Source organism: Biomphalaria glabrata, chromosome 10, assembly GCF_947242115.1.
Source record: "Biomphalaria glabrata chromosome 10, xgBioGlab47.1, whole genome shotgun sequence".
NCBI lineage: Eukaryota > Metazoa > Mollusca > Gastropoda > Planorbidae > Biomphalaria > Biomphalaria glabrata.
The window spans coordinates 37,202,405-37,229,869 of NC_074720.1; the positions used below are offsets into that span (position 1 = coordinate 37,202,405).

General features: G+C 35.1%; 1 protein-coding gene and 1 pseudogene across 2 annotated transcripts; one reads left to right on the top strand and one right to left on the bottom strand.

Moving 5' to 3' along the window:
• Positions 1–1,114: 1,114 nt before the first annotated feature.
• Positions 1,115–27,134, bottom strand: LOC106053124 (E3 ubiquitin-protein ligase MIB1-like). 2 transcript variants are annotated; one of them, XM_056044010.1, is made up of 19 exons: positions 26,918–27,134; positions 18,403–18,506; positions 14,361–14,456; positions 11,360–11,458; positions 9,926–9,988; positions 9,545–9,640; positions 9,309–9,407; positions 8,678–8,770; positions 8,267–8,386; positions 6,816–6,929; positions 6,411–6,518; positions 5,746–5,814; positions 5,511–5,597; positions 4,340–4,426; positions 3,991–4,077; positions 3,322–3,423; positions 2,882–2,995; positions 2,420–2,488; positions 1,115–2,239 (listed from the first exon to the last, which is right to left on the bottom strand). In XM_056044010.1, exons 2-19 carry the CDS (start codon positions 18,484–18,486, stop codon positions 2,228–2,230), a joined length of 1,599 nt encoding a protein of 532 aa, XP_055899985.1. In that variant the 5' UTR covers positions 18,487–18,506; positions 26,918–27,134; the 3' UTR covers positions 1,115–2,227. The 2 variants fall into 2 exon arrangements, with proteins under 2 accessions (XP_055899985.1, XP_055899984.1); XM_056044009.1 differs by having other exon boundaries at positions 2,393–2,488; positions 26,918–27,130.
• LOC129928674 (soma ferritin-like) lies at positions 15,169–15,911 on the top strand (annotated as a pseudogene).
• Positions 27,135–27,465: the final 331 nt, after the last annotated feature.

Here is a 27,465-nt window from a genome sequence, read left to right on the forward strand (position 1 = left end):
CAACAACAAAAAACAGCACTATAGAAGCAAAACTTATAATCTTGATGCTGATTTACTTCTGGCTGACACCTGTCACAATTTGATATTAAAATTTAGAGTAGAGGTTATATAAATATCATTTTTAATCTAAAAAATAAAGTAATTAGTATTTTATCTTCTTATCATATGAAATAAAGACGCTACACGGTACTTCAAAAAAAGATGATTACATCTTACGCGTCATGGATCTAGTCATGCATGTTAACCAATGACTTAAATTCTGCTCAGGGAACCCATTCCATGCTCTAATAGCACTTGGGAAGAAGGAGCATTTGTACAAATTTGTCCTAGCATATATGGAAAAAGGAATGCCCCTTTATCTTTGTGTCTTTCTGAGTATTTTATGCTAGACTAAACTAGACTTAAACTTCAGGCGGCCTAAAAAGATGTCAATTATTTATTTTTCCATATATAGATTTAGCAAAAACATCTTTTTCTCTGAAAGAAGAATTGTACTGCTCAAAAAGAAGAGGAACATTTTCTTTTATTCTACAATTCAAGTTCGGGAAATTAAATATTATAAATTGGATTTGTGTTTAGTGTATTTGTATCTACAGATCCTTGTCCTTGTTGTGTCAAAAAAATCTATTTATGTATTTGGAATTACTATAACATATTAAATACACATTGTGACATCTCTATTAAGTTTTATTTTACATATTTCATTATTCCTTCAGATTTGAAGATAAGTACTTCCTAGCCCAAACCTCCAAAAGGATGACAGCAGACAGGGTTAAACCCTGGGACCATCTTGACCATCAAACAACAGTCCAAAGCACATACCAAATGACCAGGCAACCATCCACTGACAACACTATAGGTTTTAATTGACCTGATATATTTTTAATTAATAATTCTGCAATAATCAATGACATGTCTGTCCTCTGGCATAAGGAATTGTGCATCCTAAAGGTAGCTATAACATCGAGGCCGATATGAGGAAAATACATTCAGAGACATTCCGGTTAATTGTATAACTTGGCTCTGCACCTTCATGGAGGAAGTTGAATAAGACTGCAATATAACTTAACACAAAAAATCAACACTTAAAAACATAAAAAATACATGTAATAAGTAGGCTATTACAAAAAAAAGATTTATTTAAAAAATGCATTTCATTTCAATCACAAAACATCATTAGTTTTAAAATTACAATCCTGTTGTATACAAAAAAAAAAAGGTTGTTAAAGAAGAAAACAAGTGTTGAAGAAGTAGACAGAGGGGCATCATTCCTTCATATCATGTATTAAGCCTACAAAGGAGGAATACAGGTTAAACAGGTTTAGCTTTGCAGAAGTGGACAGAGAGACTTCCTTCCACCCATCATAACAAGCAATATGTCTATAAAGGCTATTTTTTAAAAATGTTATCTTATCTTGTATTATACTGATGTTACTTCAAAAATGTAGATCATTACGTCCTACATGTCATCCATGCTTGTTAACCAATGACTTAAAACAGTAAACCATCTAAAGCATAGTAATTCAAGAAAATTTAAAATGAGAGCTGTATAACCAAAGGGAGATAATACATTTCATTGCAAGCAAAAGACAAATCTTAACCAATGACTTAAAACAGTAAACCATCTAAAGCATAGTAATTCAAGAAAATTTAAAATGAGAGCTGTATAACCAAAGGGAGATAATACATTTCATTGCAAGCAAAAGACAAATCTTAAGTCTTTGAACAGACTATTTAATTGTATACATAAACATTCATTGTAAAATGTTTCAACAGAAAATCACATAAATAAATACCATTATAACTGCCTGGTCGTGCAGTTTGCATGCTGGACTGTCGTTCAGATTTATCGATGGTCCAGGGTTCAAACCCTGCACGCTCCCATCCCCCGTCGTCTTGCGGGAGGTTTGGACTAGGAAGTAATTATCTTCAACTCTGAAGGAACATCCGAAACATGTAAAACATTTTACAAACAAACTAACATTTTAAAAACAAACTATACATAAACATCCATTGTAAAATATTTCAACAGAAAATCACATAAATAAATACCATTATAATTAAAGAAAAGACATGTGCTTCAAGATCATGCATTTATAAACTATTGAGTGGAACAATTTTGTAGGGCCTATACTGATATGGTATCCTGTTGTAACTGTCTTTCCTTTTAGTTCTTGTCCTTTTATAGATACAGATGTGGCTTTATTTATATAGTTGAATGTGTTCTTCATCCTATAAGCTGTTTAAAAAAAATGTTGTTAATCTCTATACAACAATTTATAGAATTAATATTGCTATTAGATCAATGTCACACTACTTATTGAGACCAGTCTAAAAAAAAGATTAGTTTTATAATGAATAAATGAAAATCAATATACAAACTCTAGTATACCTGACCATAAGCATCAAGTGTACATACATCTGTCAGCATTTGAATAACAGAACTGGTTTCACGTAGATTCATATATTCAGCTGGAAAAATTCCATCCTATTGAAGAAACATAAGTTGTCAGTAAAACTTTTGGATCCTTTTTAAACCTATGATATAAATGATACTAATGGCACCAGACTCTTTTTTTTTAACAGTGTGAAAAACACAATTAGCAAGTTATAAAAATTTAATGCAGACAAAAGGGATGCATTTCAAAATGAAAGTATTTCTCCACTGATCAGCAACTGCAATTTTATAATGTTCATCTATTTTTCAATTTGAATATTGTGATAGACCCCTCAAGGGGTAAAATAGAGAAGACAATTGAGAACTACTGGGGTAGATCAACACCTATAGGTCTTATTAAATTAGTATGAGTATTGTTTTCATGTTAATGAACTAAAATTAAAAGAATATTTTTACAACAGCTAGTCAAGTATGGTACCTTACCTTATCTGCTTTCTTTTCTATTTCCTCGGGTTTACTAGCCAGTAATATGTTGGTCATTATAATACTTTGTTCATCAGGCAATGAATACGCATAATGTAGAGGGTACCGATTATTCTACAAAGGAAAAGTAATTTATAAATTATTAAGATAAGCCTATATTTTCTTTTTTTTTGCAGACTAAATGTGAAAAATTTTAAAGCTATTTTTGGGAGCTTAATCTTTCAAAGAAAAAAAAAGTCTTCATCAGATTTACATATTTTTAACTGTGTAATAAGCTCTTTATTGATTTTACCAATAATAATAATAAGAAGAAGAAGATTTAGTAATGAATAACATTTTCATAAAGTTATTACATATCTAATCTTATATTAATAGCCTATAGTTTTATCAAGTAAAATAAATTCTAACAATAAAAATGAAAATGTTTTAGACTTTCTTACATTATCTGGAATAATTTTCAATGCTGGCCTTGAGCTGGTAAGAAATCTGACCACTTCTGCCTGGCCATGGGCCACAGCTTTTATTAGAGCAGTATATCCATTCTGTAATGGAAAATAAATAATTATACAATTTTAATGTTATCACATTATCAATAATATGATATCTATCTCATTAGCCACAAAAAAGCAACAATAAAATAGACTATTCCCATTAGACATTATTAGTAAGATCACTAAGTTTTGAGATGCTTCAGGACAGAAGAATAAAGGGTAAAGTGAAATTAATAAATTAAACATTGAACCATAAATTTACAAATAGAAAACCAAAATCTATATAACACTAGGAAATACACAAAGATAAAAGCACATATACTAAGATATATTTATACAAGTGCTCCTTCTTCCTTAGTGAGATTAGCATGGAACAGGTTGTCAGAATCAGTTAGGAAAACCAATGACTTAGCAGAGCTTAGGTCTGTGATTAACATGCATGACTAGATTAACACATGGATATGTGTAGGACATAATTATTTCTCTTTTGATTTTGATGGAATGTTTCTAATTTATAAGATAAGATAAATTTTAACAAAATATAATGTGATCAATATAAATTTTAAGTATTGAAAGCATTTTAGCATATAAAAATTGATATCAGTATGATTCACTAACTTTATCTTGAAAATTGGCAGTGTTCAGTTTCTTTACATCTTCTAAATTGCCTTTTGCAGCAGCTTCCAATAGTTGTATGCCTTTCCTCTGGTAACACATTAGAAAAAGTTTATTTTAAAATTTCAGAGAATAAAAAGTTTTTCACTTAAAAAATTTAGAAGAGATGTTGTTACACAAAAAAATTTCTCATTCATTTTATTTTATAATAAACAAAAATTCTTGTTAAAATGTAAATGAGAATAAATAAGAAGAGGACTTGTTTGAATTAGAATAACAAAAGTATTTTGATAGATTATTGTGATGAGTTTAAAAAAAAGGTTAAGATAATATTTAATACTAAATAAAATACCTCAATATCAGCAATATGTTTGATTGTTTTAACATCTTCATAATAGCCTCCCAGCTCAAGAGACTCTATCAGTGTTTTGCCAGATTCCTGCATTCATATAATAACCATCAATTTGAACAAATAAAAAAAATTCTTAGCAAATATATAATGAAAACTATTGCACATAGATACATTCAAAAAATGACCTAATGACAGAAGTAAAGAAAAGACTAGTGGTAGGCAATAGAGATTTTTATAATGCACAACACATACTTAAAAGTAAATTTATATCTAAGAAAACAAAACTGTCTACAAAACAATCATAAGACCAGTAGTTATGCATGCAAATGAAACCTGGATGCTGACAAAAATAACAGAAAATCTGCTAATACCGGTACTTGGGAAAGGAAAATCCTCAGAAAAATTGAGGGTGCCATACATGAGGAAACCAAGAAATACACCAGCTATATGAAGACCATTTGATAGTAATGGAAGTTGGGTAGGTCACCTCAAAAGAATGTCAGAGAACAGAGGAGCTAAGATTGTTCACAGGCCAAACCAAAAGGCAGGTGTCCCAAATGGAGACCACGAGCTTGTTCATATTATAGGATTACTTAATAATTAAGACCAATATGATCACATAAAACTAAAATGCTATTTAACCTTTATTGTTAGAGCAATATTAGAATACAAATATTCTGTTTGGGATCCCTTAACACAAGAAAACATAAAAAAAAAAATAAGATTTATAACAAACAAATATTCATATTTGGTGAGAGTAACATCATTAGTGAAATCATTAAATTAAGAGACATTTCAGGACAGAAGAATAAAAAGTTAAGTAGCAATAATACATAAAACACAGAACTATAATTTACAAATAGAAAAATAAAACCTAATGAAATACTCAGAAAGACACAAAGATAGAGGCACATTTCGTATTCCAAATGCTAGGAAAAAATTCGTACAAGTGCCACTAGAGAATGGAATGGGTTGCCTGAATCAGCCAGGAAAACCAACAAATAAGCAGAGTTTAATTTTAAGTCAACATGCATAACTAGATTGACACATGAAATGCAATCATCTTCTCTTTTAATGTAACTGAGTAATCTATAAGATAAGAAGACATCCCAATATAGTTTGATGAACCAGAATTGACAGTACATCAATATAAATAAAAAAAAAAACATACTTCATCTGTAATGTGAAGGTTACTTGATCCATAAAATTTGACAGCTAAATGCAGAAAAAAAGATTTGCCTCTTTGTTGATTAACAAACTGTTAAGATACAAATATTTTAACATTAATGAAATGAAAATGTAAGGCTTAATTATTATAACTAGGTCCTGCATTTAGAAAAATTAAAATGACCTTGTTGCAACAGTTTAACACAAGAAATAATATATAACCAATCAAACATGTTTACCTTGTCAAAAAAGTGTACTACGTCTGTGTGACCTTTATACCCAGCTAGTTCACGGGCAGTCAAACCATTCTGAATAGTAAAAAAAATTGCATCGGAATAAGCAGGTTAACAATCTTGTTCTCTCTTATAAATGAAGTGCATATGCAAAGAGGTGTGAGTAAAATATACAGTATATTAAGTCAATAATTTCAAGCTTAAATGCCATTCCAATACAATGCATAAATTAACTGCAGTGATCTTAAAAAATCATGATCATAAACCTAACCATGTGACATATTTTAGATATGAATTTACACAATGCCCAAGTTAAAATAATATTTGTAGTTTTTAAGTTTATGATGTTTAATTAGTATGTACTTATTCCTAATATTTTGTTCCTTCAAACCAAGGTCATGAGATGAATCTACATAATAATCATTATTCTCTAATAATCAATACTATTTAAAACACTAATTTCCTAATAAAAACATTTTAAAGATATTACATTTTATTCCATTGCAATTTGATTATTTTGCAAATCTGATAAATGAAATCACCAATCAGTCTCCAGAAAACTCATTAAGGTTTTATTTAGAATAATAAAACTCATTTATTTTTTATTCTGCTGACCTTCCATTCCATGAATTCAGACCATTTATCACATCTATTTAACAAAACACATTTACCATATTTCTATGAGTCAGATTCAATCCCTTAGCAGCATCCAAAAGGTATTGTATAGTCTGTAAGCTGGCACCTTCTTCAACTGCTCTTAGCAAAGCAGTGTTACCATTCTGAAAGGAAAGAATCATATGAAAGATTGCCACAGAATGAATACCTTCTAATATTTTAAAGTACCTGTATACAACTATTGCTCACTGACTGCTTAAAAAAAAAAAGATTTGAACTTTCTTTCAGATGGCAGTTAGTCATTATGATAGTCACATGATGCAGTCATTAACTGTCAGCCATAGAAAGAGTTAACGTGTGTCAGGACTGCAAAATATGAAAGGGGAATGTTACTTAATTTTTAACTCAAATAATGTTCCTGTTCAGATAATTTGGTAAGTAATGTAACAGTTATTACTTACCATATCCCTTTCATTCATCTCTGATTCACTCTGGACAGTGAGTAAGTATTTAGCTAATTCAGAATCTATCTCTGGGACCAAGCAGCGATGAAATAAAGGACTTGAATGCAGGCTCTATAAGAAAGTAAGCAAAGAATTAAAAAAAAAATGCATAAGCTGGCTTTTTAAATTATTATTTCCCTAATTTTCAAATGGTTATCAATCCTAATTTGATTTCAAATCACAACCATGCATTCAGGTACAACTGAAATGAAGAAAATGACATTCTGGTTATTAATGAATGTAAAAGATAAGTCTCAGTTTAACTCTTTGCATTGTAAATTCAATCACATTGGAAAATTTTTTGGTTGTGGGGATATGAAAAAGGAAGAATAAGAAATACTAGTACAGACAAAATTGTTATTTGAAAGACTCTTTTCTTCTCTGAAATGTAAACAACTAGACAAGATTTTGAGATCTAACTATGCAATATAATTTGCACTTTCAATGAAAGATACAAGATGAAGCTAATGAATGTAGGTCAATGTAAAAAATTATTTTTCAACCAGTTCACAACATTCTTTTTTTTTTCAATCAACTTTAAGAGTTCATCCAGCCTAAGATGCATATGAAGTCTGCTGACAATACTGCAACGTGGTTATACACCCAGAGTTTGGATTTTTTACATTTGTTCAAGATGTCTTTGTGAGGTTCTACCAAGTTTTTGATCAGTTATAAACTTCTTCATTTGTGATGTGGTCTCTGTAAATGATGCCTATAACATTCTAAAGGATTTCATCTCATTGAAAGGCTTGGGCTTTTCTTCAGGTAGAATACAAGAACTACACAAATAAACCGATGTCTCAAGCTTTAGACTAGTGTTGTGCTCAATGCAATGCTAGCAAGCTATTCATATCTGAATCCTTCACCTGAAGCCACAGGTCCAAGATATTCAAAGTTGTTGACAGTTTTTAATCTCCAATTTTGTTGCTGATGGAATGGTAGTGAACAAAATTTCCTTGTTAATCATTTGGTTCATTTTTGTCGTGTTCATTTAGTAACAAAAAAATAAAGGTTGTTCCACCTACAATGGATACTTAAGCATGTTTTGTTGATTTCATCCCTTTTTCTATGCTTACTGGTACTTAGATCTATTACTACCACAAAGGAAGCTTTCAATATGTAAATATGTATTTATGTCCTCTTGTTGTAATGTTATATATAGTATCATTGATTGGCTTCTAAACAGAGGGGTCTCAGTTTTGAATCTCTATGGAGAGTGGAATTTTGAATTTCTGGGTTTTCATGACACACTGTGTCCACCCATTGAGCTGGCCACATGACACCCTTATTAACCATTGGTCATAGAAACATATGACCTTCGCATAAAAACCATCTGCCCTATAGATTGAAAGGGGCACATTAGATTTACTTTAACACTGCAAATGAAATGAAAGTATATAATCGCTAACCCCTCCGTTTTCTTTACATCTGACTTTGTCAATCTTGGATCCAGCCGCAACCAGCAACTTCACCACTTCAGTGTTATTGGTGTCTACAGCATATGCCAATAATGTCTTGCCATAGGCATCCTTATTACAAGAAAAAAAAAGCTTACAGTTAATGATATATAATATACACATTTAATGGACAGAAAAAGTTTTATACCCTATCAAAGCTTTGTCCTAAAACCCAGAGTAAAATCTAAATTTCTGCCAGGATTTTAAATAGATGACAACTACCAGGTGTAAGTTTAAAACTAATTATTCTAACAAGTTAAAGCTCAATTGTAATATGTAATATCTATTAGATTATAGATAAGCTTACAGCCAGTTGTATTATCTTAATATAAGTAGGCTACACATGTAGTTCACTTTAAGTACCTGAAATCTGATATTAACTGGACGTTTACGTGGAGCAGACAAAAGGTCTCTTAGTAGATCAACATCTTCATTCAGGACACAATGGACTAGCTCCTAATCATGACAGAAAAAAAATATGTTTCAATAAAATCACTGATATCCATTGGGACTAAGGCCTTAGACAAATCAAGGCTAAAAGTTTAAAAAGCTAGAATTGCAATGTAAGCCTTATACAATCATGGGGCTATGTAGTCAAGTTGTATGCTTTCTGAACTACAGTTTCAATGGTCCCGGGTATGAATACTGCCTGCTCCCATTCCCTTCAATTCAGCAGAAGGTTTAAATATTTTAATCAATCAACTTGCTTGCTAAGGGGTAAAGAAAAGCAGTTTAGACCCACTTAAATGTTCATGAATGTTCTTGTTTCAGTAACAGTGGCGTAGCTAGGGTGGGGTGGGGGAAGAATTGAAAATCCCCCCAGGCCCCACTTAAGGGGGGGGAGGCCAAATGAGTTTTTTACTTTTTATATTAAATATTACGCAAAATGCAGGGCCCCCCAAAGAGGTCAAGCCCCCCCCCCCAGTCCCCAAATGATGGAAAATTCCAAGCTATGCCCCTGTTCAGTAAATTATGTAATTCACATGTCACTTACACTAACAGGTTTGAAGTCCTCAATAATTCTGGCACATGCTGTCGGCTCTTCCCCTTCTTCTGCTTTAGACTGGACCAAATCCAAAAGGCTCATGCCATCCTAATTATGATATATCGAAAAGTTTATTTCCATAATCATTTAGATCTAGAGCTAATAAAAAAAAAACAACTAAACTTTTAACAATAATAAGAAAAAATACTTTAAGAACTAGTTAACACTATATAGATGTAAGTTACCTGTACTTTACAATAGTTAACATCACACCAAAAATTATTTAAAATCCTGGTTAGAGAATTTGATTTTCCTGCCAGGTAAGCTGCCAAAGGTCCAGGCTGGGGGGAATAAGTATTTATCTCAGATAATAGATCTTTACAATGGCATATCATTTATAAATGAGCTAATAACAAATTTTGTCATAATAATGTACAATAAGTTGTTCATAAAAATACATTATTTGAATAAGGATATTTTAATTTTTTCAATTGAAACAAAATACGACTCAATGTAACATGATACAATATGAATATAAATATGAATATTAAATATATAGATCTAGATAAAAATTGTAAATTGCATTAAAAAAAACAAAAAACAATATTGGTTATAATATGGCTCACCTGATATTGTGACAACAGGTTTAGTATCTCGCCTTGTGCTATATCAACCGGGCTCTGTGCTAGCTAGAAAGTTACAAGATCAGAACAGACAAATGTAGAAAATAAGAGTATAGTTGATAAAAAATAAATAAATTTGAAATTAATTTCATGAAAATCATATATAGGCCTACTTTAAATTATTCATCACTTTCAGAAGTTATGTTTGACCTGTTTCCTAGCAATTTTAAAAAGTTTCCTTTTTTTTTCTCCACCAATACTAAATCAAAATTGTATATTATTCTAAATTCTAATACAATATTGTGCTTTGCCTTTATAATCTGAAACAATTTAATGAAGCAACCTATTCGAACTTATGAATACTCAAAATTGTCCCTTTATATTTTTCATTTGTGTTTCAATAGCTTACAGAGCCCACATCTTGTCATAGCATATTGGTCAGTAATATTAACAGAAGTATAAAAACATTTTTGCTGGCTTGTTATGACATTGTGTCCAGCACTTTATCTAAACTTGTTTTGGAATTCAGGTTTACACAACTGAAAGAGACTATGAATTTCATTCACTGGTGTAGTATCCAAGCCATTTCAAAGTTTGAAAGATTTATTGTGCCCAGACTTGAGACTAACAGGGGCAATAGAATAATATAGTGTTTTATTACTTTAAAAAAGACATAGAAGCATTGAGTACATGATACTTGTAAGAACTCCTTTCTAAATTCAGTGCATGTTACTTCTAAAGGGTGGTAAATACACTGGAATATCTTTTTGCAAATGTAGGCCTACTGATAGCCTTCATCACATAAATAAATGCACATTCCTCGTTCCTAATGCTAGGACAAATTTGTACAACCCCCCCCCCCCCCCCAGTGCTATTAGAGCATGGAATGGGTTGCCTGAACCAGCCAGGAAAACCAGTGACTTGGCATAATTTATGTCATTGGTTAACATGCACGAAGAAGCGTAGGCCGTAATCATCTTCTCTTTTGAAGTAACGTCACATCTGTATTAATAATTATATAAGATAAGATATTCTTGAATCAAGTAAGGTCTACTGCCAGTGCCACTGGTGACTGGTAGACTAGATCTAGAAAAGATCAGTAGATGTATGCCTCAGTACGCCATTAAAGTTATTGATTTCATTTCAACTAGATCTATATTTGTTTACTCTCACCTGGTTAGTCACTGATATTACCTAAAGTTAAGATTATTCTGATTTTACATTAAGCAAAACATTTTAAATTATTTAAAAACATTGATTATCAAAATATAGCTGCATCCGAACTACATTTCACTCTACATTAGACAGAAATAATTTTTTCTCCAAGATATAAATTGTAAAAGATACTATTCTAATTAATTAAACTACTTATTGTCTGTGAAAAAAGGGGATGTAATTTGGAGAGTTATTCCTTCAGACATTTACACAGTTGTATACCTTGTTTCGTACGGTAACATCCGCGCTACATTGCAGCAAAGCTTCCACCGTGTCGTAATTATCTCCCTTGACTGCCACGTGCAATGCGGTATCACCATCCTGCCAGAGAGTAATTTAAAAATGTCTATCATGGGCGTAGCCAGGATTTTTTTCGGGGGGTGGGGGGGGGGATTTTTTTTTATCTCCCCCCCCCCACGTCTAAAAAAATCATGTGTGTGTGTGTGGGCGTGTGTGTGTACATAATTAATCCCTACATTCTTCCGAAAGACATTTATTGTATTGTACCCTAGAATAGGTTCTAGGTTCATCCTGGACTTAGACTAAGTGGAAAAATTGTAGACTCCCCGCCCTTGCCTGCAAGGGGGTCTGTGGGAGGGCTGTGAGCCAAGCGCTATTTCCGGTATTAAAAGCCAACAAAATGCATATTCTGAGGTATCTACAGTGCATTATCCTGCTATTAAAAAGTTTTATTTCAAAAACCTTATGTGCTATTCTTACTGACTTAGATCCTCCCGCGTCGTTCGGCGCATTGGGCGGCAAGCTGCTTCCATAAACATCTGTCACTGGCGATGTCTGAAGCCTCTTCCCACTTGCTCTGGGGACCTCCATGAAAGTGTAGCGCCAAGTTGTACTAGGATGTCACTGTTTGCGCTTTTCTAGTAATGGCCTCCATGTCATCGCAACTCATTTTGTCGGAGAACATGTCCTGCAAACCTCATGCGACGCTCTGTCACAGCCTTACTAAGGGGTCGACTCCCAGTTCGGCATAGGATTTCCTTGATTTAGACCCGATCTCTATAACTGACTCCTAAAATACGTCTTAGCCATCTTTGTTGAGCCACATTTAGTCTTTTCAATTTCGGCTGATGACTATTAATTGCACTTTATTAATGGAGCCCAGCCACTGGTAAATTTGTAACCTCTCTTGACTACGCTCTTGGAATTAGGTGACTGTAGTTTGCTTTAGATTTTATAACGAAAAGGGAAGTTTTGTTGTCAAAACCATCTCAGTGTTTACAAGATAATTAGGTTGTAGCTCCTAATAGCTTCTATCTCTCAGTCAACTGTCTCTTAAACCTGAGCTGAATTTCATCAGCAGTTCTTCACTTTCACTTAAATCTGAACTGACTTTTATCAGCAGTTCATCACTTTCACTTAAATCTGAACTGACTTTCATCAGCAGTTCATCACTTTCACTTAAATCTGAACTGACTTTCATCAGCTGTTCATCACTTTCACTTAAATCTGAGCTGAATTTCATCAGCTGTTCTTCACTTTCACTTAAATCTGAACTGACTTTCATCAGCTGTTCTTCACTTTCATTTAAATCTGAACTGACTTTCATCAGCTGTTCTTCACTTTCATTTAAATCTGAACTGACTTTCATCAGCTGTTCTTCCTTAATTTCTTATTAATCAATTAACATTCGTGGTTACACCAGAATCTATTCAGCCCACACCCCAAAACACCCTTCGACATAGCATGCAATGCTGTAAATGAGCTGGTCCCTAATGTAGTACGGACCCCATCAAGTGAGAGAGGGACAATGACACCTGACAACAACCCTTGACCAAATAAAAAGGTTATACATCCTAACACCCCATCCTTGACATAAACAAAGATATTCTCCAGCCAACCCGGATATCGTAGTCAATAAATGCGTTCAGTCAGTGCAGCTTTACAAAGAAGAACCATAAACAGGCTGATTTGTTTTGTAAATACAACTTGCACACATATACATATTATATACGTGATTGATGGACAAAATCGCATAAAGAAAGGATCCTGTATTATAGATGGTGAACATACCAGAAGGTAGAGGGAAAAAAAAAAGACTGCAGCGTCTAGTGTTTTTAACTACACAACTTGTGATCGTAGGTGTGTCTCACGGATTGGCTACTTAAGTCACGTGAGATGTTGTAAACAGAAAATACCATCTCTGGAGAAGTGTAATGCAACAGAAAACTGGGTTTACATAGGGTCTTATAATTAAAGTTTGATTTCTTTTTGCCACCACGCACACAGTGTCCAAAACCCAAGATTTCACACAATTTTTCTTTAATTAGACAAAGGCAAAATGTTACACATATTGGAACTCAGAGCAATCAAACCGATTTTTAAAAATGTCTAATTACGAATTTTTTCCCGGGTACCAACAGTACCCCGACACAAAGTTCAATTTGTAGCACGAATTCTTTATCTATTTCCACAATCATGAGATAACTATCCACTATAGATGACCTAGATGAGATGAACCACTAAGAATAAACATAGGAACTATTTTCCAATGTACGACTGTCTTGGGTGGTTAATATGTCTATGTATTTCCGGGGGATTCTTGTACTGCTGAAGAATCAACAGAACGTCTATTTTCGAAAAAGCATAAATTCATCCTTCAAGTTGAAATCACCAAAAAGAAGCAGTTATATATCAAGCATTAATACACTTGATCATTGAAATCCATTGGGCGTGGTGGGTGAATGGTAAAGCGCTTGGCTTCCGAACCGAGTTGTCCTGAGCTCGAATCCAAGTACACACTAGGATTTTGAGCTGCATGAGTTTTAGGACGCCCTCTAAAGAGACTTGAGATTAGTTGGGGAAAGAAAAGACGGTTGGGCGTCGTGATCGCTTCATGACATCCTTGTAAGGGAAACAGATCATCATACATCATTAGCCATATAGATCGCAAAGTCTGAAAAGGGGGGACTTAGCTTTTTATAAATCATATTCAAAAGTAGACTTATCATAAGGCTTAAAACTTATTGACTGATACAAGTTCGTCTCTTCTATTTATTGGTTTCCCCAAACATAAAAATATTCTTCTATTTTCTGGAACTATTTTTATTACCCAACATTATTTTCTTTTTTGTATTGAACCTCGAAGCTTCCAGAAGCAAGTGTGTAAAAAAAAACAACTTCCTGTTTACATTTCTCTGGCAACCTTGACGCGAACACCACACGACATCCAGTTAGTCCAGAACACGCATTTAATAATACTTACAGAATTTTGAGCGTTGATAGATATTCCTGCACGGGCAGCTAAATGAACATCTCTTGGTGCAGACAGGGCAGCTCTATGCAGCAATGTCCAGCCATTCTAAAATGTAAGCAAACAAAGACACTCAACATTCTTTTAAGAATTAAATATTCTTTTTTTTTTAAACCTTAGACCAGACATGCCCAAAATAGGGCCCGCGGCAAATGGCGTAGCAACCATGGCGTGAAGGGGTTCATTGCGCCCGGGCCCACGACCACCAGAGGCCCAAACGGGGTTATGTAAGGGAATATGTTGACTATAAGAGTTTTATGCATCAGATTATTACATCATTTCAATTAAATCATGTTCGTTGTTCTTAAATTCTATTTCCGGTGTTCGAGCAAAATAACAATGTAATTTATTAAAGGAAGGTAACTCTTAAATTGTCAGTACAACGTTTCATTTAAATCTAACGTGTTCGATTGTTTATTTAATAATAACTAATAACGATAGCTACTCATTGTGAAAGGGTTCTATAAGATGAATTATTTTTGCTTTTGTTTTGTTCCATGCGTTATTAGTTTCTTTAATATTACAATGCATATTGACTAGTTGAAATACTTGAATTAATTGTATGAGTAAATAATACATGTACAGTAATAGTTTCTATTAGTATGTAGAGACATTATTCCAAAAAAAAAAACAACATCTCGTTAAAAATAATTCTCATTAGAACTGAGAATGTTGTCTCACTGCGTCTGTCTACGTTCAGACAATCTCAAACACTTAGAGCCGAAACCTTGAGTCGCAATGTCTTAAGATATCCTTTCTTTGTTAATAAGTTTGTTCAAAACAAAAGATCTGAAAATGTCCATTAGTCAGTGTCGTCAAAACTACCATGCTGATTGTCATGCTGTATGCTAGCTACACGTGGAAGCGTGGTCGAGAGGTTAAGTACGCTTGAACTTGACTTGGCTTGGTTACTTATGAAGGGGGCCCGAGTTGTGTTCACTGAGCGCCTAAAGGCAGCACGGAAAACCTTCTCCCAGATACCTCTTCCCCCCCCCCCCCCCAACTGGTCCATAAATGACATTGGGCCATAGCGCTCTGAGCATGCTATAAGCATGAAAGTAGCGCTATATAAAAGCTTTAATTATCAGTCAATGGCCTTTTACATTGAACATGATCATGTTGCACTTCTTCCTGGATTTCACAAATTTTTTAAGAAGCAATTTCAAGAGAGAACAGGCCGAAAGGAAATATCAGAACAAACGTGGCGGCAGAGTCGTCCTTCAGGACATCAAGAAACCTGGTCGTGTTGAATGTGGAACTGGACTGGAAGCTATGCAAGTTGCACTTCAACTTGGGAAGAGTGTCAACTAGTCTTTGTTGGACTTGCACAAAGTCTGCACAGACCGTGAAGTCCACCAGATGGCTGATTTCTTGGAGTCCGAGTATCTGAAGGAGCAAGTGGAGTCCATCAAGCAGATTGCTGACAACATCACTAACCTGAAGCGTGTGGGTTCAGGCCTTGGAGAATACTTGTTTGAAAAGGAAACCCTGGAAAGTGATTAAGTGTTAAGGCTTCCGCTCGGTGTTAATTCTATGAAATATAACTAGTGTAGATCTACGTCTGACTGGAAGTAATGCTGAACTCGAACTACTTCAGTAACACCGGCGAAAGGCCGAAACAATCAAAATATGTAGTCGACGCTGATGTTGTTTTACAAATATATTTAATCATCAAGAAGGGAATCGTCCGATGTCAGCCATGTCCGTAAATCCGTATATCTATTCTATTGCTCTTCACGAAACGTCTTCTTTGTAGCGTCACTTAGAGCGTTCTTGTTTTTTTAAACCAACTTTACGTCATCGTCGCTAAGTAAAACTTTACCCTTATTCCCGAAACAAATAACTAAATCCTAATCATGTCATAACATAAGTCATGTAACCTTGACTATGGCCCAACTTTCTCTTGGTTCTTGTCTCACTCTCTGTACAAGTGTTTGACTTTTCAGGTTTTATGTGTTAACGAACAAAGTTTTTTCAAAAAGATGTTTGTTGTAAACAAATTGTTGCTGGGCCCAATAAAAGTCTTCAAAGTTGAAAAAAAAATCTCGTTAGAATGGCTATATCAAATCTTATTTTAATATAGAAATCAACGAAACAATATGTCTTCCAATTATTCGAAGTAACAAACATTTGTGCTTGGAAACCGAACTTGAGAACACAGGCTGAACATTAATTTCTTTACAAAGGTACTTTAAAAACCATCGTCTCCTAACTAACGAAGCTGATGTAAAACAAGACTATAGCGCTGTGGGAAGTCCTCGAATCTCCATATCTGTAACGACCAATACACATTCGGAATATCTGAAGATTCAACATGTGACTCGGAGTCGCGACATGTTACATGGTTGATCAATGACATGGTCCTTTCAAATGATCTGCAGTGACTAGTTTAGTTTAGAGATTATGTTTGTCCCGTCATTGTATATTGTGCATTTAATTGGAGACGGTAAAAGTAGTGACATAGTCATACAGAGAATAACTTTGCAAAATACGAATACATGATAAGAGAAGAATATGGCTAGGGCTTGTAGAAAGATGGGTATTGAATAGACTGCTAGCCAAATAGACAGACAAGACGATCATCCCCATCTGTAATTAAACATCAGTTGAAATCTTCATCATAAATTTTATCAAGTATTTTATAGTTAATTGTTGTGTCCCTTGGATGTGTTCGGACTCGCTTTAAAATAAGTGAAGTAGTAGCAGACAACACACACAATCCAAGACAACACAGGTCCACAGCTTGAGGAAATTTTCTCTTCTACCCCGTGAGGAACAGATATACTTTGTGCACTGCCTGGCGTAGAAGTTGTTTTCATTGACATGTACTCTCTCATTAGATACAGTAGAGCCCAGCTTGGGTTCAGTCACACTATGAGGGGGCCCAATTTCGCATTCCTGAACCCGGGACCACAGGTACCTTGCTACGCCATGGCCCGCGACGTGGTTTCATCCGGCCCGCCGAAACGTCGGCACAAGGCACACACACACACACAAAAGAGATAACTTTCAGATGTCCCATTAATGCATGTAAAGACTATATCCACAGGTTTCTAATAAAATTTTGAGGTCAATTTCATGTAGCCCACGACACGAGTGCCGGAAAAATATTTTGGCCCGCAGGTCGAATTAGGTTGGGCATCACTGGCTCAGACCTTCGTAAACAAGATTTGTACTGCATGGTTCAACTATTTCTGAATGTCTCTTCTTATAATTCGTTTTATGTTCATAGCGAGTTTGGATAAGACGACTATGTTACGTGCAGAGGCGTAGTGAGCAAAACGTGAACCCTGGGCAAAAAACTTTATTGGCCCCCCCCCCCCATTTTCCATGAACATCACATAGAAATATAGGCTTATAAATAAAAAGTATTTAATAATAATTTAATAAAAGGAACCTTAGAATGTATTACCTAACTAAAATATCTAATATATTTTTTTTATGGCGCCTCTCTGCGTGTGGCGCCCCCCCCCCCCCCCTTGAGGGTGGCGTCTCGGGCATTGTGCCCCCCTTGGCTCCCTCTCGCTACGCCTCTAATTACAAGTTCTTCAAGTTCTTCGTGACTTCAAAAGATAAGGTACGGTATAGTAGTAGCAGGATGAAGCAAAGGTGAGCAAAGAAAGGGGAAGATAACAACGCTATGACAAATGGTTTGGACAGCAGGCTGTTGATGTAAAAAAAAAAAAAAAATTGTCACGCCTTAACAATGCAAAGGACTGGTGACTTACTGGAGGTTGACGACATCATGAAGGTATATCCTAGAGAACATTATATAGGTATATCCTAGAGGTAGGCCTATATCCTCGAGGTTTATCCTAGAGATATTTCAATGAGGCATATCCTAAAGTTATATTCTAGAGGTATATCCTAGAGAACATTATAAAGGTACATTCTAGAGGTAGGCCTATATCCTTGAGGCTTATCTTAGAGATATTTCAATGAGGCATATCCTAAAGTTATATTCTAGAGGTATATCCTAGAGATATATCCTTACCTTTCTGTCGCGCCGTGTACTGTATCTGCTTAACAGATATCTGGAGCTTACCGTGGAGCTCCGATTGACTTCGTCTGCAAACATTGGAAACTCCGAGACGAACGCTGGAAATATAAAGTTTACGACTTTAGAAATTTGACGCGATTTAATCTACAAGGAAGTAGTGAAGCTTTTGAGTCTCTATCTCTCTGTACAGTCTAATTATTTAGCTCTTTTCGTCGTCGTTTTTTTACAACTCACACTGTCTGTATGTCTTTCTGTCTGTCTGTCTGGCAAAAAGTTTGTACAATTATTTCTCCCACACCCATTCTCGGATCAAGTTGAAACTTTACACAATTAATGTTGTATCGAATTACACACGAATCAATCAAATAATTAACCAATTAATCAACTAATTAACCATTTAGTTAATCAATTAGAGGTACTTTATAAATTTTGTTTTAGATAGAAAAAAGGATGCGTATCCCAGCAGTATTGAGATAAATGGCAGTGAGTTGGGGTTACTCCCCTTAGATGAGCTTTGTAAAATAAAATATTTTTATTTTGCATGTTAGCTTGTATGTTGGATTGTAAAAACATTTCAGCACAATCTAGTCACCTTTACTTGCCCGTAAGTCTATTTGATGGAGGCGCGGTGAGCGCACCCAGCTCTAATGGGTACCTGACATTAGTTGGGGAAAAGTAAAGGCGGTTGGTCGTTGTGCTGGCCACATGACACCCTCGTTAACCGTAGGCAAAAAAAAAAAACACAACAAAAAACAACAACAGATGACTTTTACATCCTCAGCCCTATAGACCACAAGGTCTGAAAGGGGAACTTAAGTCTATTTGATCTATCAGTCAGCTCACTAGGATTACCTTATTAGCAAATAAGATTAAGTATGTTAGGCCTACGTTATTAGCAAATAAGATTAAGTATTTAACAGACAACTTCATATCACACAAGTAGGCTATAGAGACAAATAGCCTAAACATAAACAAGTAATTGGGTTTACCGAACGTAGGCCTATAATAAAAATTGTGTTTGTTAAATTAGCCCTTAACTCTATTAAGTTTTATGGGTCTTTCTTTGTAAATGGAATGTGTAAAGTCTACCGACATTAAAGACACCCCCCTTCCAAACCCAAACACTGTAGTAATTGTTGTTGTTTTTTTTAAGATAGGTCAACTAAAGCAGTTGTCAATAAAGAAAGGTGTTTGGAAGAAAGGCGTATCATTAAAGAGACCATAAACATGACCGACTGCTTATTGTTTTGTTTCAATGTACAATTTTTACCTGGGTAGCAGAGATTCTCCACTTGAGCAAACGTTATTAAGACATAAGGAAAGAGTCTAGTCAATCAGAGTAAAAAAAAAAGAAAGAAAATGATACATTTTTGTTGAAGTTTTTTATATAGGCCTAGCCTATATATTTTTGGTTTGGGTAACATAAAGAGAAAGTCACTCTTGTTCCGTTGTCAAAGCTTTAAATCACTTAACAGGTCTTTATTTGTTATTAGGTGTGAACCAGACTAATCGAACTATAGGCCTGTTCATATGGGATTTTATTTTAATGCTTCAAAACTAAAGTTATGGTTATACGTTATACCATAGACTTATATACTAATCAGTAGTAGGCCTATATATAAGTTTATGCTTATACCCTATCTATCAGTGGTCTCTATTAATGTTTTAATTTCAAATCAATAAAACAATTAGGTCTAGATCTTTTGTGCCGACATGTCATTGTCACTAAGCAACTAGTTTAGAACGATATATAATCTATAAAATATCAATTATTTTATAAAACTAACAAATATATCATAATCTACAATATTGTTTATATGAAATGTAACTTATTGACGATGGCTCCCCAACTAAGAGAGCTGTAGTTCGATTCCCAATTTAGTAGTCGTATTTTTTCTTTTATGGAAGTAACGAGATTAATTCTGAATCTCATTAAAAATGTTTGGCACTTTTCGAAGTGGGATTGGAAGGAAAAACAAACTCGTTCACAATATGCCGGTAACTCTTAAAGCAGTGTTTCCCAAACTGTGTTCCGCGGAACACTAGGGTTCCACGAGGCCTGAATAGGTGTCCCGCGAACTACTGGAATAACTAACTAGTAGGCCACCACGGGAATTTATCTCTCTAAAAAAATACGCAAATTGTTTCGCAAAATACTCAGAATGTGCGGAATGTTCCGTTAAGGAAAAAGTTTGGGAAACACTGACTTAAAGGTTCGAGTCCTCTTCATCGTAGGCAAAATAAGTGATCCCAGCGTCCCAAGGGTGATTCCAATAACGCTGTTGGTACTTTACCGATACTTGTAATTATGAACAGAAAATAACAACGGCCAAAACTTACAAGATCTCTCCACTAGCGGATCCAGAACTTTGGAGTGGGGGGGGGGGCGATTTTTTTCCAAACCCTAACCCTAACGCCCAGTAAACCCTAACCCTATACATAAACGTGCGTACAGCACACACACACACACACACACACACACACACACACACACACACATATATATATATATATATATATATATATATATATATATATATATATATATATATATATATATATATATATATATATATATATATATATATATATATAAGAATAAATAAGCAGTATTTCTCAGTATTTTCATGCATTCTTCACTGCAGAAACGCATTCTCCTGACATCTACAGCTCACTATTTATCAGTGAGTTTCGGAGCTTAGCCCCTACGCATAAAGCGTTTTCATGCATTCTTCACTGAAGAAACGCATTTTCCTGACATCTACAGCTCATTATTAATCAGTGGAGTTCGGGGCGAAGCCCCGACGCCAAAAAGCGTTTTCTTACATTTTTCACTGCAGAAACGCCTGCTTCTGACATCTACAGCTCTTTATCAATCAGTGGAGTTCGGGGCGAAGCCCCGACGCCAAAAGCGTTTTCTTTCATTTTTCACTGCAGAAACGCCTACTCCTGACAACTACAGCTCACTATTCATCAGTGATTTTCGGGGCGTAGCCCCGACGCATAAAGCGTTTTCATGCATTCTTCACTGAAGAAACGCATTCTCCTGATATCTACAGCTCATTATTAATCAGTGGAGTTCGGGGCGAAGCCCCGACGCTAAAAGCGTTTTCTTGCATTCTTCGCTGAAGAAACGCATTCTCCTTACCTAAAGCTCATTATTCATCCTATTAAAAAAGGACCTTTGAATAATGTTGTACTTCAAAAATATTCTAATATGAATTTATAGGCCCTTAATACATTGCAAATAAATCCGATTTGTTCCTTGAAAAGATCAGATACCCCACATATTTAGATTATGGCTTTGAGGATCGCCGCCGAAAAAAAAATTCGATAAATAATATTCAATAAAATTCAAGCATAGATTGTGTGTTATAGTCCCAAATTTAACTAGAAAAATATTAGATTGAGTAGAGGTTGGAAAAAAGGCTACTCATCTAAATCGTGACTCTTATAATGAAAATTTTTGTTTGAATTCTAACTTTTCCAAAGCAAAGTTTTTCTTAAAATAATTATGATAAATTCATGTGAAATTACATAAACTCTGTCTGGAAATGGGAGGGGCGGTAGAATGAAAACGATTTATCCTCGCTCCTTTTTATAATTTCTGCTAATAATTGCATTTGGCATTAAAGAATAAGGGTGGGGCCACTCGATACGAGAATTTAATTTATAGCATATATAAATTATATTAGTGGCTGATTTTTTTTTTTACATTTTGTAATTTCTTAACTATAATACAAAAAGAAAAATTATTGCTTCGTCCGATGAGGGAAAGGAGATGGCATGTATCGCCCCTTCCACCTTTTTCCTTTTATATTTACTAATCATAAAATTTGAGATTAGAGTGTGGTGCGACATAGTATACAAATGGTTTCACATATCAATTATATAGAAATTCAACTATTTTTTGTTCACAAACTATGATTCCTCCATAAAAATATGACCGCCCCCCCCACTCAGAGGGCTAGAGCGGGGAGGGCAGTACATGCAATCGCCCCCCCCCCTTTATCCCACCGAATCGGCCAAGAAACCTGAAGGAGAGCGACATAATATCAAATTTATATATCAATGCAACTAATCTTGCTCACAAACTATGATTTCTCCATACAAGTAGGACCGCCCCCCCCACTCAAAGGGTTTAGGTGGGAAGGGCAGTAGAGGTTTCGCCCCCCCTCCCACACACACCAATCGGACAACAGGGGAACGACATAATATAAAGATCGGTTAAAATACCAATAACAAGTTTTAATCATATAGATATTTAATTGATTCTTTTGGCAAGCTGTGATTTCTACAAATAAATTGGACCGCCCCCCCCCCACTCAAAAGTTTATGGTTGGGGGGGGGGGGGCGGATTGATGCTATCGCCCCCTTCCGACCCCACCTAATCGGCCAACATACTAGAAGGGGGGGGGGCGAAATAATCTAAACATAGTTTGAAATATAAATAATTAGTATATATTATTAACATAAGTAATAAATTCGTATACAAATTGTGTGACTTCTATACTAAAATTCGTCCGCCCCCCCCTTCGGGGGGGGGTCGGCCGAGTGGGGGGGGCGATCGCCCCTACCGCCCCCCCCCTGGATCCGCCAGTGGATCTCTCGTGGAACAGCTTAAAAAAAAACAAACAAACAATTGTGCCTGACTGTTTCTTGAGGCTTTTCGACTAAGCTCGATGAAGCGAATCCAATCAATTCCTGCGTTCTTTCCACAGCTGTGGGATTTGATTTTTGAAGCAACCACTGAGTCTTGAAATGACACTATCGCGTGTTTATCATGTGTTCAGTGTCTTTGTTTTGAGCGACTGCAGGTATACAGCGTTCATTACACTCGCGTCACACTTGAGTGTGTGTGTTTGTGTATGTGTGTGTGTAGGCCTACTTGCGTGTTTTTAATTATACAATTAGACCTTTTCATTACTTGTGAACATTTCAATCCTCAAAGGTCTAAGACATGTTTCGATCAAGATTTAAATTAAAAGAAGAAAATAACGTGACAGCTCAGAGCAAAGCTAGGGCTTTCAATAAAATTAGTCTTAGAGTCTATACTTCAGGTGTATATTTAGATCTAGACACTATAAAGGCCTACAAATATTATTTAACACACAATTGTTGAAACACGTGTACGAAGGCTACCAAAAACCTATAATATAATAAACCAGGGTGGCAGCCTGGCCGTGCGGTATGCGCACAGGACTGTCGTTCGGACTTCTCGATGGTTCCAGGTTCATACCGTGCCCGCTGCCATCTACCATGGTGGTTTTTGGACTAGTGAAATATGTCTTTGTGAAGTGGCACCGTAGAACACTGAACAGAAAATACCATGGTGGCTTTTGGACTAGTGAAATATGCCTTTTTGAAGTGGCACCGTAGAATACCGACCATATCCTCCATTTTATTGAGAGGTCCGAACAAGGACCCATATAGAAAAAAACAAAACAAACTATATGGACAGCAAATTGATCTGAAAATTCACTGCCGAGTTAATGTCACTTATAGGACTAGTCATCTAAACTCTACAACACGAAGAAAAACATGATTCCTTTGTTTTACATGTTTCGGATGTTCATTCAGATAATTTACGTCCTAGTCCAAATATCCCGCAGCAAGACGGGGGATGGCAGCGGGCAGGATTCGAACCTCGGGACCTTCGACATCACCAAACAACAGCCCAGAGCGCATACCACACGACCAGGCAGCCATCCATTGTACTGCCCGTGCTAACCCATTAGTTGTAATAGACACTAAACCAACACGAGCTTCAATAAACACAATTATTTTATTCGTCTCTATTTATGTTCTTTACTCCAGCCACTTGTTCTCTAAACTGACTTCCTTTTGCACACAGTCCTGACACACTGCTGTTCACTCAACCATGTACACTCAAGGTCCACTGGTCATTTCATACACAGTCACACACACTGCGCTACCAGAAACTCAAAACACATACATTTACTATCACAAGTAACCCTTTAGAACATTTGGTTATTCGCGTTTTAAAATTTTTCATGGACACAGGATTTTGTTATTACACAAATATTATTGTTACCCACTCGAAAGATTCATCCTCCCCCCACCCCCTACTGTTACGATGAAGTCACTACCCAAACACACGCACACATACACAGAGAGTTGGTACTGGTAACCAAATAGAGCTCACCACTTCTTTTACTCCCCACCCCAAGAAGAATGAATCGAGTTCTCTTAAACTAGCAGAAAAAGGCAATATTTTCAACGAACGTTTGAAGAGTTGGGCAGACAGGTAACTTAAGTTTCTGTGGCTCATTTTTAATGACTTGATGTGTAATTTAATTTTTAACCAGAGTGACGAGTAATGAAAATAAGGAAGACAAAAAAAAAAAAAAAAGAAGGGAAAGAGATTTGGAGAAACTTAGAAAAAAAAAAGGGGGGGGGGTGGCGAGTTAATGGAGTCTAATAGATCTACGTACAGAACACACGACCAACATCATGATTTAAACAGATGTCCACATTGCATCCAATGTACCAAAAAAAACAACAACAACAACAAATTTTTGGTGATGCTTCAGAAAAACAAAAACAGTTTGATATTCCTCAATGTCTATGATGATATACATTTTCTTCGCATAAAAATACCTAGATCTACGCTAAATCAATTAATCTTATCTTCTTAGTGCGGGTTATTACCTTACAAATATAACATCTACCAGACAAAACTTTGTAATAGCTTTTGTTTTAGAAAATGTGTTTTGTTTATAATGCTCGGGTCGACCCGACATGCAATGTCCCCCAAAAATCATAAACAAATGCGCATATTAGGCCTACTTATTACTGATCAAATACTGTATTCATAACAAAAGTTCCAACCATAGACTTATATATGTAAGTTTATGGTAGAACAATCAAACGTAGTCCAGAGTAATCTGCTATTTGTTTATTATTGACATACTACGAAGCTTCTCACTCTTTAAGGCAAGTTAAAAGTAAGTCGTTCGTTTTCATGTCTAAATCTGCGTAATCCACTCCTCCTCTAAGATTAAGATCATAGGGCTTTAAGCCCAGGCTTTTTTTTCTTGTAATTTTGTGTGTGTTTATGTGTCAGTTCGGCTTGTAATTAGTTGCTTTTTTGGTTTCTTGACACTTGATATTTTCAACGACAATTTTCAGTGTACCCATTATGACTATTTCTTTAGGATTTTCTGGCAACTCCTTTTGTGGCTCTGTGCCAGTTATGTTCTTCATTTGAAGGCCTTTGTGTAAAAATGTGCATTAAGCACTTAAAGATGGCATCTCAACAGTTCTTAAACTGTGATAGTTATATCAAAAAATGATTGCATCTATAAACAAAAGCTGCAATCATCAACAAGCTCATATATAAAATTGTTCTCATAAAAATAGATAAAAACATTTCTACAACTCTTACATTATTTGGTTGTTGATAATATGTTCACCGTTTATGCACTTCAAACATTAGGTCTACATTTTTAATAGTAGGCCTATATTAAGTAAATAAATTAAACTTATTAAAAACTGTTGTGTTAAATTGATACGTTTGCAGTAAATCTCTAAAATATGGAAATTCAAAAATAAAATGAAATAAAATAATTATTATAAGTGCTACATTTTTTAAGCCCCCCTTCCCCTTCCGGGTTCACATTATAATTAGAAGCTTTCACATGATATCGCTAATGACGACATTTTCAATGGTCATCTCTCAATACTGTATATGATAGTTAACACTTAGGAATAGGAGACAGACTTTAATTCATTGCATTAATGATGTTGAAAACACCATACTCTGAGCCACTTTTTTTTAAAACGGAGGTAGTCTTATAGTAACATAATACAAAATGTTCCCTCATATTTCTTCTTTACACTGGCGTATAAAAATAGATGAGAAGTTTCCTTTGTAAACAACTTTTACAGGCTGTTTTCAACCTCTAGAGGCGGAAGATGCCACAGATTTTTGGTTTTGACAACGAAGATAGTGTGAGCTAATAAAATATAAGCTGGCCATGCTTAACTTACAGCGTAAATAACACTTGGAAGTCATGGCAGCAAATTCTCTAAAACACACCACAAAAACTTTGGTTGAAGGACAGCATGTAGGCTATAATGCATTTACAATGCACACAGACTGCGTAGGGAGAAGGGCGACTTCCAACTTCTAATCTTGTCTGTCCGAACAAAGGTCGAGGACATGAACTAATCAACGTGCTTTACCGTATGCCGACTAATAAAATTTAAAATTTTGCATCGGCTTATTTATCAAAATACAAATTTACATAATTGTTTTCCGTATTTGTTGATACGCCTACATTTAAGTAAAATTACTTTGTAGACACACATTCAAGACAATTCGTTACATTGTAGGCCTATCTGTTTTATTAAGATCCCTAGTTATAGCTCTATAACTTCAATATTTAATCCGACATAAAACATATAATTGTGAAGCACCAGCTAGATAGCTATCAGTATTATATTAGATCTAGTATATACTATATACATTTAACCTCATACTTACATTATTGTAATGACTAGGCCACTGTTTGACAGCTTGCTATAGAAATCTGATCTTAATATAAATTATATTCCTGACAGCAGAACTCGTGTTAGGGAACTGTTTAAAAACTTGAATGATCGCATTGACAAAACAAAACATCGATCCACAAGTCAAGCGTTGTGATTTCACTGTATACAGGTGTGTCAGTGTTAAGTGGCACTATACAGAGGCATTGTAAAACTTGTAGTAGTGACGGATAAGTTATCCACCCCTGCGCATTTTGTCCGGAAGGAGAATATCTCAAGAGAGTCGAGTGAATATTGTTGTATCTAGAATGTCACAGAATAGAACTTGAGTTTCTTTTTGGTTTGATCGATTTGTGATTTACACAGGTCTTTCTTAGCATTCTTTCTTTGAATCCATTGAGTAGCCTTAAGAGAAACTTTTTAAAAGAAAAAATATGTGAGGGGCGTCTTATTTTTTTTTTTTTTAGTATCATTGTTTAACAGAAATGGTCAAACAATGAACTATAATTGAATTTATATATGTTTACAAATGGATTGACATAT

What these genes read in the sequence shown, in the direction of transcription:
- LOC106053124 (XM_056044009.1), bottom strand. Translation starts at nt 18,486, where the DNA reads ATGTTTGCAGACGAAGTCAATCGGAGCTCCACGGTAAGCTCCAGATAT. An exon ending in GTACACGGCGCGACAGAAAG is followed by an intron (nt 14,457 to 18,402) that starts GTAAGGATATAT and finishes CTTACATTTTAG; the next exon opens with AATGGCTGGACATTGCTGCA. An exon ending in ATCTGACTCATAGAAATATG is followed by an intron (nt 5,815 to 6,410) that starts GTAAATGTGTTT and finishes TTTACTATTCAG; the next exon opens with AATGGTTTGACTGCCCGTGA.